Consider the following 14,447-nt stretch of genomic DNA (forward strand, 5'->3'; position numbering starts at 1 on the left):
ATAGCCCGGTTTTTTATAGTACAGGTTGTAAATTGGTCAATGGCGTCTGATATGGGTTGGGCCAGGTCGGATATTTTTAATTGGGTCGGGTTGGATCATTTCAGTCTCGAGTTTATTTTGAGTGACTTGTCATATCCGATCGGTCAGTTTTGGTATGGATCATTTTAGGTCGCGTTGCTAAAACTAAACTTGGCAAACGGGTTAATCAGGTCGGGTTAGGGTCGGATTAATTTGAGTTCAGGTTGTTTGGGATTGCAAGAATTCGGGGTGGGTTGGGTTGGGTAGGGTCATTCCGGGTTTAGGTAATTTTCAAGTGGGTTGCTTTCAATTTATTCGGGGATAATAATAAGTTTCTGATAATAAACATTCGGGTTAGCTTGAATAAGTTCGGGTCAATTCGGGTTTTTGGTCCTCAATTCGAATGGGGTCGGGATCGGATTATTCATGTCGGGTCAGCTTTGTTAGATCTAACTAAAACACTCTAGTTAGTACGGAGTACTATTTTGATTAAAAGTTTCTATTTTGCAAATTTAACTGTTTATTACTCCTAGGATGGTTGTAAGCACTTGTCACCAATAAAATTTTATTTTGATGCACTGAACATTAATATGACTTAGTAGTTAATACTTGTCTTTTCGAGTCATTTTGGTCTATGGATCACTTTAAGTCAGTTTTAATCGGGTCAATTATGGGCCAGGTTTTTCATATCGAGGCATCTCAGTTCGGGTCAACATTGGGTCAATCAAGATTCGGATCGGTCAACTCAAGTTTCGGGTCATTTTGGGTCAAGCAAGCCCATATCACTTTCAAGTCTCGGGTTAGCCTAAATGGTTTGGAGCGGTATTATCATAATGTCAGATTGGCAGGTCTATTCATATGAAGTAGAGTTGCTCTTCGGTTGTCCCTAAACTCATCAAACGAGCCAGGTGGCTTGGGTATTCTTTTGGGTTAGAATATAGGATGGGTCAAAAGCAAGTCGGCTCATACAGATATGGGGTTGGATTAGGTCTGAGTTAGTAAAAAGTTTCTTATGTTTTATTTAGCTATTCTATAGACAAAAAAACAATGACAAATTTAACAAAAATAACCCAGCATTTGATATGTCTCCCAGAAATAGCCCAACCTTTTAACTTAAACAATAATAATACAACCTTTGTATTTTTGTCACAAAAATATCCCAAAATCTCACCTAAACTAATTTCTACCTAATATTGAGAAATGATATTTTGTAAAATAGTTTCATAAATCTTTATATAAAGTTTATTTTGCGATATCATACTTCAAAAAAAAATCATAACCAAAAAATTTGAAAAATTATAATTTCCTTAGTTTTAAATGGGAAATTAATTAATAAAACAAATATATAATTTTTTGAAAAAAAATAGTTTGGAAAAGATTGCAAGTTTTAAACTTTTTTAATGCTAGCAAAAATTTGTAGAGTTGATAGCCATGTTTGTAATTTCTCAATGAATAAAAAGTTTGGATCTTTTTAATTTTCTACGTGATTATTTGATTTTAGGTAGTGTTAATAAACTTTATATAAAGATTTATGAAACTATTTTATAAAATATCATTTCTCAATATTAGGTAGAAATTAGTTTAGGTGCGATTTTGGGATATTTTTATGACAAAAATACAAAGGTCGGATTATTATTGTTTAAGTTAAAAGGTTGGGTTATTTCTGAAAGACATATCAAAGGTTGAGTTATATTTGTTAAATTCAATCGGATACTTTTTAAAATTAAATCACTTTTAATACTGGTAATATAAATTATTCATTACCTATATTTTACTATATTAAAGCATATTGATGGCGTGACTCTTTGAAAAAGTAATTAAAAAACAAAAATTTTAATTTAAACAATTAGAACAATTAATAAATTATTTCAAATGTAATACAGAGTAAAAAATACTAATATTTTAATTATAAAAATTCATTTATCTTTGTCCCTATGAGCGAACAGGTCAGTCAAGATACAAACCCTAAAATAAAGGGTCATTTTGAGTTCCTTTCGCTAGATTACAGGTCATTTACGGTATTTGACCCTAACGAACCGAGTTATGTTAGGTTTACGAGTTAGGTTAAGTTTTGATGAGTTGGTCCACCAGAACGAGGGTTAAGTTTTGACAAGATTTGGTCTTTTGACCCTTAAAAACCGAATTTACATTTGGTATCATGTACAATAATATATCATCCTTTTTTACCGAAGATGTATTAATCCATTGGTTAAGACGAAGGTATTGTGGACAATAGGTTTTAGGTTCGAATCCCCCCTCCCTTCTTTTTTACCGACACTAGGTCTCAGATTGGAATCCTCCCCTCCCCTCTATTATAATGCGACTAAGTGAACGCTCTGATTGAACAAAAAAAATAGTTGCTCAAAGCCAGATTGAGTGTTGGGACTTGGTAGCTTGCTAGATGGGCAAGATTTTGGGTGACTCGTGTTCACGTAAAATGAACTTTGATATCATTTTAGGGATGAAGCCATGATTCATCTCCTTCGTTGAGTATCACAAAGGTGTTTTCTCCAAGTCACCATCTTAATGATTTTAACTATCATTCGAGTCCAAGACACCGATCAGTAGGTAGATTGAGTAAAATACTAAAACAAGAGTTGTGAATAATTTTCCTTCCAAGTGAATTCACTTAAAAGAGGAAAGTTTGGCAATGTGGAACATGGCATTTGTTTAGCATCTGAAATTTGAACTTGTTGAAAAGAAAGTTTGGTTGGTGTATGAAGATAAACAAGACATTTGATTTGCTCGAAACACAAAACCACCAAATAAGTCTACAAACAGCCCCCAGCAAACAAAAAAGATAGAATCACTAAATGACAGCAATTACACTGAACTTGAATTTCTAGAATTAGTGATCTGGCATTGACTTGATGATATCGGAATCACCGGCGTCGATGACACTGAGGCAGCAAACCCTGTAGTACTTCCCACAAGCAGTTCCCAGATCCACATTGTCTGAGAAAAACATGGAACAGTTTCACATCAGGCAAAGATATTTTTCAGGTCAAATACACTCTTGACTAATATTAGGTTCCACAGAAACTCGATATGAACAAATCTTCCAGAAATTTATTCAGCTCATTAAGATAAATATCAAATTTCTGGAATGAAGTTGGAAGAATCCACCCCATGTTACAAAACACCATAGATATTTGAGCGTAGATAACCAGATAAACCATCATAGACCTGGCTGGGTTTCTTTATTTCATCTAAATTATAAAAGCATCGGAAATGTAGGAAATGGCAAGGAGAATAGCAATACTTACTTCCATTGTAGTGGTGGACGCCAACCTTGGCCAACATAGCATAGTACTCAATCTCGGATTTCCTAAGCGGAGGGCAATTGTTTGAGATGATGACCAACTTGGCTGAAAACAAGGAATGATGGCACCTCAGTTTAGCACTCCAAATAAAACTTAATCGCAAATGGAACAAAGTCATCAAGCGCCAAGAACGTTGACTAACACAATCAAAAATCTAGTTCTGAGATGCGTAATACTTGATGAAGTGGAAGTAAACTAGAGGAGTTACAAGGTGAAACAGCTTCAATACAATATGAATCCTGAACCAAACAAGTAGACAAAATCTACCATCTGTAACTAACAAACTTGGATTAAACCCAAAAAACAAACCTAACAACCTATCCGATAACATTAAGGGTTACTTAAACTGACAGTAAGTAGTACATCAATAATGGAGGAGAAACAAAGAACGCATGAGGCAATAGTGGTTGTGGATAGAGGATCGATAAAAGTAGTTCCCCACCACCCCTTTGCATCTTTCATCCCTCATGTCACCTCTTTATCTTATACTCAATCATTTGTTTACTTTTTAAATTTCCTGTGCGGAGTATTCACCGTCGTCATTTCCCTCTTCTCCGTCATATCGACCATCATTACTTCATAACAATTACCCCAATTCAACCAATCATTAAGTTACCGAGTCATATAGCAAGCGCTCGGAAACATAACAAATGAATCAACAAGCCATTTACCTCTTCTATATTATATCGACCATCATTAATTACCCCAATTCAAACGATCATCAAGTTAATACACAGTCATCTAGCAAGTGCTCGGAAACATAAGAATTGGATCAAACACATCACTTCCCCCTTCTCCATCATACAGGCCATCATTATTTCCCAAGTGAAGGGCAATTGTTTGAGATGATGACCAACTTGTCTGATAACAAAGAATGACGATACCTCATTTCTTTACTCGAAAAGAAACTTTATAGCACAAGAGACAAGGTCAACATGCGCCAAGAACGTAGACAAACAAAGTCAAAATCTAGTAATGAAATGTGCAATGTAGAATAGAAGTAAAATACAAATGAATTTCCTCAACTAAACAAGGTGAATCTATCATCTATAACTAACAAGCTCAGATAAGAATACTGCCCACAAACTAATAACTTAAATGTTTTGGTGTAGTATAACAATAATAGAGGAAGAAACAAAAGAATGCATAAGGTAGTGGTGGTCGTGGATAGAGGAATGATAAGAATGATTGATCACCACCCCTTTTCATTTTTCATCACCAATTCACCTCTTTATCTTATACTTACCAACCTCATTTTTCCCTTCTCCATCATTACTTCATAAAAACTACCCCAATCCAAACGATCACCAAGTTAATACAGTCATATAGCAAGCACTCTGAAACATAACAGATGGATCAAACACATCTTATCCATCATATCTACAATCATTATCATTATTTACTCCAATCTAACAGACCCTCAAGTTAAAACAGTCATAGACATCGCTCAGAAACATAACACAGAGATCAGAACCGGTAGAAAACATCATTAGGACAATAACCACCTTAATTCACCACCACTCAGCTCATCACAGGTTCAAGCACAAAGCACCAAAATCGAGCAATTACCCCAATCCATACGATCATCAAGCTAATACAGTCCTATAACCAACGTTCAGAAACATGAAATTCATTTCCCTCTTCTCCATCATATAGATCATGATTAAGTACCCCAATCAAATTCCAAACGATTATCAGGTTATCACACAGCTAAAAACTACATTAAATCCATAATCGCCTTTTTCACTGCCGCAATTCAGCTCATCACAAGTTCAACCACAAAGCAAATACACACCGAAATCGACACAGAAATGTTCAGAGTATCAAATCATCAAGCTATTACAGTTTCATCTACACTCACAATTCACATCACAAACAAGACAATTATTTCAACGCAAACAAAATCTCCATTCAAACACAACAACATTACAAAACTAATCAAAATCAATCGACATTAATCAAAATCAAAATACCTTTGGAAGATCGAAGAGTTTTAAGAACAGTCTTGTATCCAAGAGTGAACTTTCCACTCTTCATCACAAGAGCCAACCTATTGTTGATGCTCTCATGAGTCTTCTTCTGCAATTTTCACAATTAAAAACAAAAAATCGATTAAAATTTGATTTGCAGAAATTGATGAAAAATTGACGATGAAGAAGATGATTATAGTAGGGGAGAATGAAATTACCGTCTTCTTGGATGCAACCATGGTGATGGATAACAATGGCGGCGAATTGTTAGATGAGAGAGATTGAAGAAATCGGCGAAATGTAGCTGCGTCGTGAAATTAGGGTTTTTGGTGAAGGTTTAATAGTATGTGAAATTGGGGGATAATTTTAGGCCTTTCTTTTATGGGTTTAGATGTTGTGGGCGTGTAGCTCTAGCCCAAATGTGATGCAATTTGTTATAAAATTCTCGATCGTCTATAAGACCGTCTTTTAGTGAGACGAGTTTAAGTCTTAGTACACTTTTCCATGACCCATAAATACTTAAGTCAACTGTTAAGTTGTTTACGTGTTTTAGCTTAACTTGAGATTTCGAGTTCAAGCCCTATGAATATAATAGTGTTAAAGTTTATGTGAGAGAGTTTTATCGCCATAGTTTGTTGAACATGTGTTATTCTAGTGGTTAAATCGTCATCTACAGCATTATAAATTGAGTTTTAAAGCCTTAACTATTCTTGTTTTCCCGGAAAACCATAAAGAATCAGTTTTCCAGGAAACCATAAAAGACATTTTGGGAAGAACAAGTTGTTGATTATAAAGTTTGTTTATGTATCCTATTCGAAAATAGCTAAGCTTTAGAAGTCATTCGCGCCAAAGTATGCATAGTAAATAAGTATCATTAATCACCTGATATTTTACTTAAATAATCTTATTGAAAATAACTTCCACCATTACTATGTCCTGCAATAAAGGCATCATTATCTTTTATAAGCGATTCTACAATATTTTATTGTAAAATCGGGAAGGGAGCATGATAGGTTATCATGACACAAATGTAAATAATTGATTACTATCACTTAAGTAGAAGGAGAAGTTTATTTCAAATACTATACTTCAGGTTATTTTTGCGATTTTTTTTTTTTTTGAAGCACAAATATCACGACTTGGTGATAGTTTGGTGTTCGAACCATCCATTAAAGTTGTCTGAAACATGGCAAAATGTTACTCCATACCTTCCAATCATTTATTCAACTTTTCCCTTTCTTTTTGGGGTAATAATTGGGACAGAGCGAGTAATTATTTGTTGCTATAAGCTAACATAGCATATGCTCAATTAACAAAACAGGGAAAACCCAGTACAAATATGCTTCTCAAGTTCATAAATACAGCTGAACACAAGAGCATTTCTGTTTAGATAGTACAATAGTCGCGGACAAGCCATCATTCGCAACTGAAAATAATGTCTTCATTTCAGTCAGATCATGAGTATGCACCCATTAATCCTGTATTACCATTGAAACCAACACTATAAACTAAAACGAACATCGAGAAAAGAAAAGAAATGATTCAATACTGCACTTGAACTGAGCAAATGGTTGAGGTTCTTGGTAACTCCTTCAAAGTCCTCTCAAGCAACAGATTATCATTCGCGTTTGACGACAAGCATACAACAAACTCGTGCAAACTCGATGCCTTTTTCAGAAGAAATCTGACAATATTAAGCTCCCGTTCTATCCCAAAGTAATTCTCTATCACGATTCGTTTGAGATTAGAGTGGAAACAGTAGGGGATTGCTTCTGTTGTTTTCCAAACCTGATCTTCCAAATCACCTGCCTCCTCCTCCTGATTTGTAGCATAAATAATACCAGTCTCGCCAATATCGTCAAAGAATCCCTGAAATAAACACAAAAATCACTCGGTATCACAATTACCACATTCCACATCTATTTTATTCTAAGCTGCTAGTCTGCTACTACCATCAATGCTCGTAAAATAGTCGAACAAAATGGTGTTGTTGGTAATAGGAATAATTATAATAGTTGGGCCTCAACCATCACCTTAAGGTTTTGGTTGAGATGGTTCATCTATCATGGTATCAGAGCCAGTGTGACCGAAGGTCACGGGTTCGAATCCTGGCAACCTCAAAACCCCTCAAACACCTCAAAGTGGAATTCCAGCACACGGTGCGGGGGAGCCGGTGCACAACCAACCACTCTTCAAGCCCAATAGGCATTTGAGTGAGGGAGTGTAATAGGAATATTTATAATAGTTGGTCCTCAACCATCACCTTAAGGTTTTGGTTGAGATGATTCATCTATCAGTTGTTGGGGCGGTTCTGGTGCCTTGTGAATAGAGGATGTTAGAAAGGGCAATGGAGGAGCGGTTCTATTAGTAACGTTCCACGACCCCACGAATAAAACTAGATAGGACAATAGAAGTTGATAAAAGAGTGTAAACTAAGAACTTTTCGTCATGGCCGTAGAATGAAAAAACATCATAGCAAACATGTCTTCTGATTAAAATGTCATTGTCATAATCACGAGAAGGCTCGAAACACTATCAAAGAAGCTGTTGGAGGGAATATGAACTGCATTTGAACCAGATCATTTCGTGTGACATGTAACGCCACTCATTCTCATGATACGGTGTTTCACGCAGAATTGTACAACCAGTTGTCACAGCAATCTATATAAAAGTGCACCATCCATGCATCTGTCGCACGGTATCAAATGAGTATATGCATCGCAATCGCTAAGGATGGGATAATATTCAGACTTCAGAGTAACAGTAGGATTCATAATCAACTATTGCAATGAGAATGTTTGATGAGATGCACTAAGCCACTAACCTTCGGGAAAGCTAGTGTTTCTAGGTTAAGCGAACATGTGAGAAACTGCAACAGCACCGTATCCCATCTTGCTTGACAAGGATTTGCACCCAACTCTAAAGTTTTTAAGTTAGGAAACACGTTCAGTTGATCTTCAAACTCGCCACCGAAATGCATATTCTACAATCAAACAGAAATGAGCAGCAAAGATTTAATTATCAAATAAGGAGAAGACTCAAAGTAATTCCGCAATCTTCATTGACAGCAAGACCCAATGCACATTCTCACAAGTGAAAGAGGCTGATAGACAAACCTGGACACAGGAACCAAACAGAGATAAATGCTCAACATTAGACAGCATTCGGAAGAGTTGAAGCTGGGTTTGAAGAGAGTCCTCACAACACGTATGTCGCAAAGGAGCTTCAACAGAGACGTGAGCTTGGACAAGAGCATTCATACTTGTATAACAGTATTGAGTAGCTAAATTGTCGCTGTACTGAAAATACTGCAAATTAGGGGTATCAATATGCGTAAGGTCACTGTTATTCTCTTCATCGTCGTTCCAAATAATTAGTACCAGTTTCCTAAGAGAGCGAGAAGAAATGTCCAGGAGATCCAATTGATCCCACAAACAGTACGCAATAGCAAGGTCTTCAAGGGAAGGACAACTAGAAACTAATCTAGTAACGAAGTCATTCTCGACAATGTAAAAGCAATGGAGATGAAGTAGTTTCAAGTTAGGTAGACAAATGGTAGAGATTTCCGCATTGAGCTGGAGATTTGAATCAAGCTTCAACACCTCTAATGACCGGCAAGCGAAAAGTCCTGCAGGAAGCTGATATTCTAACGGTTCCCTTACATGAAAGGAGAGGTCAAGTTCCCTAAGACCGAGATGGGTTAACGGAAAAGATATCCAAGCATTAAGACGGGCAGGATCTGGGTAAGGGAAACACTGTCCTTCACAATCATGCAGCCTCTCAAGTCGTTGAATGCGGCTGGCTTTGTCCCCACCCAAGCGTAGTCTAAATCGGGTAAGAGACTGCCCGGACTGAGATATTTTCTGCAATACATTTTCTACATACGACTCAAAAAGAGGGAAAAAGTGACCATTTAATGTTAATATTGTAATAAAAAGTGACCATTTAATGTTAATATTACAGGCAAAATTACGGCTAAAATTGTACACAATTTTATCAGAAATTGTTATGGTAACTTTTTATCTCCGTCTTAATTTCAGACAAAAAAGACCCGTCTTAAGAGAGAATTGATGTCAAACAGAAGAGTGCCCATAGTTCCATCCGTCAATAAGAAATAGTATGTCTGAAAACAAGATGAAACAGGCCAACAGACAAACCTGGACACAAGAACCAAACAGAGATAAATGCTCAACATTAGACAGCATTTGACAAGAGCATTCATATCTGTGATACAGTACTGAATAGCTAAATTGTCGCTGTAGTGAAAATACTGCAAATTAGGGGTATCAATATGCGTAAGATCACTGTTATTCTCTTCATCGTCGTTCCAAATAATTAGTACCAGTTTCCTAAGAGAACGAGAAGAAATGTCCAGGAGATCCAATTGATCCCACAAACAGTACGCAATAGCAAGGTCTTCAAGGGAAGGACAACTGGAAACTAATCTAGTAACGAAGTCATTCTCGACAATGTAAAAGCAATGGAGATGAAGTAGTTTCAAGTTAGGTAGACAAATGGTAGAGATTTCCGCATTGAGCTGGAGATTTGAATCAAGCTTCAACACCTGTAATGACTGGCAAGCGAAAAGTCCTGCAGGAAGCTGATATTCTAACGGTTCCCTTACATGAAAGGAGAGGTCAAGTTCCCTAAGCCCGAGATGGGTTAACGGAAAAGATATCCAAGCATTAAGACGGGCAGGATCTGTGTAAGGGAAACACTGTCCTTCACAATCATGCAGTCCGTCAAGTCGTTGAATGCGGCTGGTTTTGTCCCCACCCAAGCGAAATCTAAATCGGGTAAGAGACTGCCCGGACTGAGATATTTTCTGCAATACATTTCCTACATACGACTCAAAAAGAGGGAAACGCTCGATTAGATGAGGATTTTCAATGCAATGAGATATAGGAGAATCATCCAAGTCTACACTTGTCACCAACGCGAAAGCGTATCGCCTCATTCTCATAGATAATACTTGCATAGCAGCAACATCCTTTGTTGGAAGCATACTCAGTATTTGACTCTGCAATTCATCTGGCAAACTACTTAATCTATCCACACGACACGGACCCGACATTGTTTTACCAGTACAGCATCATTTCAGCTCCCCATCCATACTTTTCACTCCACCTCCTGAACTACAAAAACAACACCAAACCCAACATCCGATTTATTGATCCAAATGCAAAAAAAAAAAGCTATTGCTACTAATAAAGCACTCCCTTTATCCCAATCATTTGTTTATCTTTGATTAAAATACCCGATTTAAAAAGGTAAACAAATAATTGGACGGTGGGAGTAAATTCAGATGACCATTTAGCTAACTACTACTATTAACATTACCCCAATGCCTCAAGAGCTCTCGCAAATAGTGGGGATCAAGGGGGAATGGGGGTAAGAGTGGTTCGGACCTACGCAGTCTTACTCTTATGTTTTTTTTGGTGTTGACCAGGAGTATCCCTACCGACAGCTGGGGCAATCTCCTTCGGGATACTGAAGGCAATTTAATGGGTTGACCCCTCCCAAGTTTGACTTTTTCATTCGCAAGAGTCAGAAATCGAACTCCTGACCACTTGTTTAAGAGATGAGAGCCTTACCACTCACACCAGCCAACTTTGGTTGCAGTCTTACTCTTATGTTAAAAAGACATAAACTTTAGTTTCAAAATCAACCAAGATGATGATCGCGTCGAGAACTACATAAATGACAGTTTCTTTTATGTAAAAAAGCGATTTTGTTTAATTCCATCATTAATACAAACCGAAACACTAATACAGTTGTACAGTTCATAGATTTGTAAAAAAAAACAGCTTAAATGAGGAAAGTCAAACAATATGATTCGAAATCAAAGCTTACATAGTTACATGAGCAGGATATTGTATGGTAGGAATTTGTTTTTTCTTTGGCGAAATAAGACTTCTGAGTTTCGATCTTCAGTCAATTACTGAACTTTTGGAGAGTGATACTTACCCAATTTCATTGAATTATTTAGGTGTATTCCATTTTTGGGCAATTCAATTTGATTCTTTACGTTTCTATTTTTAGTAACTTATAACCTTTCTACATGACTATGATATGATACACCACTTGTTGCCAAATGTTTAGGATGAAATTATCAGTCAGATTTACTAAAGTCTTAACACCCTACCACATTAACTTTTTACTAACTTTTATTATTTTTATATTGTTCAGACTCATCTCATACTCACCTTAGACACTAAACATTATCAGTCAGACTTACCTCAGACCTTAAAAAAAAAAAAAAGACACATGTGATCTACTCATTTGATAATTTCCTTTTGAAAGTAGAGTCAAGACTCACCCAAAGTTTTAAGTTGAGTCTTGGATAGATTATTGGTAGTCTTAAGACTTACCAAAATCTTGTCTCAAGACTACCAATAATCTTACCATTATATATACCATTTGTACAAAAGTAACCTAAACCAAAGAAATTTATGGAATTGAGGAAGTATTGTTTTGTACTATAGCTTAATCAATCTTATTTCATTAGTATGAAAAGTTTTTTAAAACTTAATACCTCATTAAAAGTTTTTTAAAATTCTTTTAAGGATCAATTAATGGAAACACCATTTAATGTTGCACTTTTTCACACTTAACACCTTTTAAAAAGTTTTTTAAAACTTAATACTTTAAGTTGAGGCCAAAAAATGGAATATTCCACTTTAAGGTACCAAACTGTGCATTTCATTCACATTTTGATACCTTAAGTTGATTTAGGCAAAAAAAAAGAATATTCCGGCCATTTTTTAAAGACATGACGACGTATTTATGATGTGCTTCGTTCACATTTTCAACCTCTTCCTTTCCCTCTTATAACTATAGGTCACGGTTGATTCAATCTCGGCAGTATTTCACATTTTTTTGGCCTAAATCCACTTTAGGGTACCAAACTGTGAATACAGTGCACATTAATGTATTAAGTTTTAAAAATCTTTTCATAAGGTGTTAAGTTTTAAAAAGTGCAACATTAAAGGGTGTTTTCATCAATTGATCCTCAAAAGAATTATAAAATTGTAAAATCAAATCAATATGATATTGTTACAAAAAAAATTTAAAAGCTTATTTATATGTTCATTTTATACTCCCGAGCAATTTTGCACGGGTTATAAGGTAATAATGATAACTAGATTAGTTGCCCGTGAAAATCACGGGACACTTATGATGATTCTTTCGTAAATATAGTTAAAATATAACATTTAGATGCGGATTCATGTAGGCTCTCTGGTCCACTTAGTTTGCCACATATATTAATATGATAGTTTTAGTTTATTTTTTTTACGTATGGATTCGGATTTAGGGGGCTAGTAATAGCGCTCTCCCGCGCTGAAAAATTAAAATCTCATAAGTTTTTGTTAAGTTTTTTGATTTTTTTCGGATTTATTCTGTAGTTTTACCTTTTGTCCCTGTTGAAATTTTTCGCCCCAATCTCGAATTCTGGCTCGGCCACTGGGATTGACACGTCCATTTAGTGTTAACGTCTATGTTTTGGTAAAATTTTACACTTGGTGTCGGTGGAAGTGCACAAATATACTATACCCCCAGTTGTATAATGCGCATTATACAACCATTATACATTTATCCGAGTTGATGTGTAATTTTTCTAAACTTTTTAAAAGTTTATATTTCTTTATGTTGAAATGTTTAGTTCACAGACTTTACGAATAAGCTCAAATTCTTAAAAACAAAACTCGAAAACTTTTGTACAAAGCTTGAATTGTAAATTAAAATAGCCCTCGCAAAAAACAGAAAAGTCAAACAAATGATTGGAACAAAGAGAGTACAAAATCATACGGATACAAAATAGGTTGTCATGAACTCCTGATTCATGTGATATTTTGGCTTACGAGGCGTAATCATGTGAGAGAGTTAGGTCACGACTAAGTTTGAGTAATCCGTCTCCCAACATGCATTTTCTTTCATTGTTACATCTCCTCCTCTCATGATCAGATAACTTCTTACCTCCTAATAAATTAAATATCAAATTTCAAATGCCGCCATATAATGAATATTGACATTAATATAGACAAACTCAATACATACAAAACCGTATATCATATACGGTAACAATGATAAAATGATTCAAAGCAGTTAGAGAGATAACATTGATAAGCATTGATTTCTATAAGTTTTCCCAATTTGTTAATTATAAATAAGAAACGCAAATATATCTAACAAATTCAAAACTTCAAATGAAGAAACAGATTACATTCTGATGGTAGGAGGAATTGGGAGTTTCACTTTTAATCCAAATCTGGAACTCCATCCATAATGTGGTTCCATGGTAGCCCAGTAAGCAGTCCAGCAACAACTCGATGACCGGTTATAACGAAGTTGAATCAACTTAATTATTCTCGTAAATATAGCACCAATTAATTACGTACGAGTAAAAGAATATTTCTCTTACCAAATACTACTCGCGTAGTAGTTCCTGCACTTTGAATTTCTTGGGCCTGTTTTGTGCTATACCTAGTAAATTAAACCATTTCATCAATGGTAAGATTGACATAGATACACAAACTCAAGCAAAATTAAAGTAAAATAAAATGGAATTGGGGCAAAGCTGTGAGGCTAGACAATTTAAAGTTAATCAATACTTAACATTTAGTAATAGAGAAGAACAAATAGAGCACACATTGTGGACAATGTTTTCGGTCAGCCAAGTAGCATTTGCAATTTACTAATTCCTTGTCTAGTATTTATCTACCCCTTTCTAATCACTTGCACTTAATATAACTTGAATTTGAGTCTGAAACCGTCAAATAAATTAGTGTTGACAGTAAAATTAAGAGTAACTAGTATTGGTGTCCGGCTTCGCCCGAGCTACCTCTACTTACCATTTTTTTTTATCATTAAATAAAATAACTTAAAGTTGCATAACCCATAAATTATGATTAAAATATTTTTCTATGATATATCCTAAAATTACGATGAAATAAAATTTGAGACAAACTCCCGCTATTAATATTTTACTCTTATTAATGAAACAATAGTAATAACATTTCACTACTTGCCCGTAATCATTGTTACTTTCACTACTCCCACCGTAATTATTGTTACTGTCACTACTGCCACATTAATATTGATAATTTCACCACTCCCGCCGTTTATTGTTTTCGCC

At 35.5% G+C, this 14,447-nt stretch overlaps 3 protein-coding genes across 4 annotated transcripts; all 3 read right to left on the reverse strand.

The window, feature by feature from the left end:
* Nucleotides 1–2,736: 2,736 nt before the first annotated feature.
* LOC141637550 (large ribosomal subunit protein eL30) lies at nucleotides 2,737–5,715 on the reverse strand. Its single transcript, XM_074447041.1, has 4 exons — nucleotides 5,530–5,715; nucleotides 5,315–5,420; nucleotides 3,285–3,386; nucleotides 2,737–2,973 (listed from the first exon to the last, which is right to left on the reverse strand). The coding sequence occupies exons 1-4, from the start codon at nucleotides 5,548–5,550 to the stop codon at nucleotides 2,867–2,869; spliced, it is 336 nt and encodes a 111-aa protein (XP_074303142.1). The 5' UTR covers nucleotides 5,551–5,715; the 3' UTR covers nucleotides 2,737–2,866.
* Nucleotides 5,716–6,636: 921 nt separating this feature from the next.
* On the reverse strand, nucleotides 6,637–9,330 carry LOC141637543 (F-box/LRR-repeat protein At4g14103-like; the record flags this gene model as incomplete). Its single annotated transcript, XM_074447030.1, has 3 exons — nucleotides 6,637–7,180; nucleotides 8,136–8,294; nucleotides 8,428–9,330. Coding segments are annotated over 3 exons (1,389 nt in total), but the record flags the coding sequence as incomplete, so codon positions are not given.
* Nucleotides 9,221–11,331, reverse strand: LOC141637572 (F-box/LRR-repeat protein At4g14103-like). Of its 2 annotated transcripts, none has more exons than XM_074447077.1 (2): nucleotides 11,165–11,331; nucleotides 9,221–10,441 (listed from the first exon to the last, which is right to left on the reverse strand). In XM_074447077.1, the coding sequence occupies exon 2, from the start codon at nucleotides 10,383–10,385 to the stop codon at nucleotides 9,348–9,350; it is 1,038 nt and encodes a 345-aa protein (XP_074303178.1). In that variant the 5' UTR covers nucleotides 10,386–10,441; nucleotides 11,165–11,331; the 3' UTR covers nucleotides 9,221–9,347. The 2 variants fall into 2 exon arrangements, with proteins under 2 accessions (XP_074303178.1, XP_074303177.1); XM_074447076.1 differs by having other exon boundaries at nucleotides 9,221–10,446.
* Nucleotides 11,332–14,447: the final 3,116 nt, after the last annotated feature.

This window comes from Silene latifolia, unplaced genomic scaffold (genome assembly GCF_048544455.1).
Source record: "Silene latifolia isolate original U9 population unplaced genomic scaffold, ASM4854445v1 scaffold_119, whole genome shotgun sequence".
Classification (NCBI taxonomy): domain Eukaryota; kingdom Viridiplantae; phylum Streptophyta; class Magnoliopsida; order Caryophyllales; family Caryophyllaceae; genus Silene; species Silene latifolia.

Bases quoted from the DNA above. Each gene is read 5' to 3' on its own strand.
- LOC141637550 (XM_074447041.1), bottom strand. From the start codon at position 5,550: ATGGTTGCATCCAAGAAGACG. The intron at 3,387-5,314 runs GTATTTTGATTT...CCTTGTTTTCAG, and splicing joins AACTCTTCGATCTTCCAAAG to CCAAGTTGGTCATCATCTCA. The intron at 2,974-3,284 runs GTAAGTATTGCT...TGTTTTTCTCAG, and splicing joins CGTCCACCACTACAATGGAA to ACAATGTGGATCTGGGAACT.
- LOC141637572 (XM_074447077.1), bottom strand. From the start codon at position 10,385: ATGTCGGGTCCGTGTCGTGTGGATAGATTAAGTAGTTTGCCAGATGAA.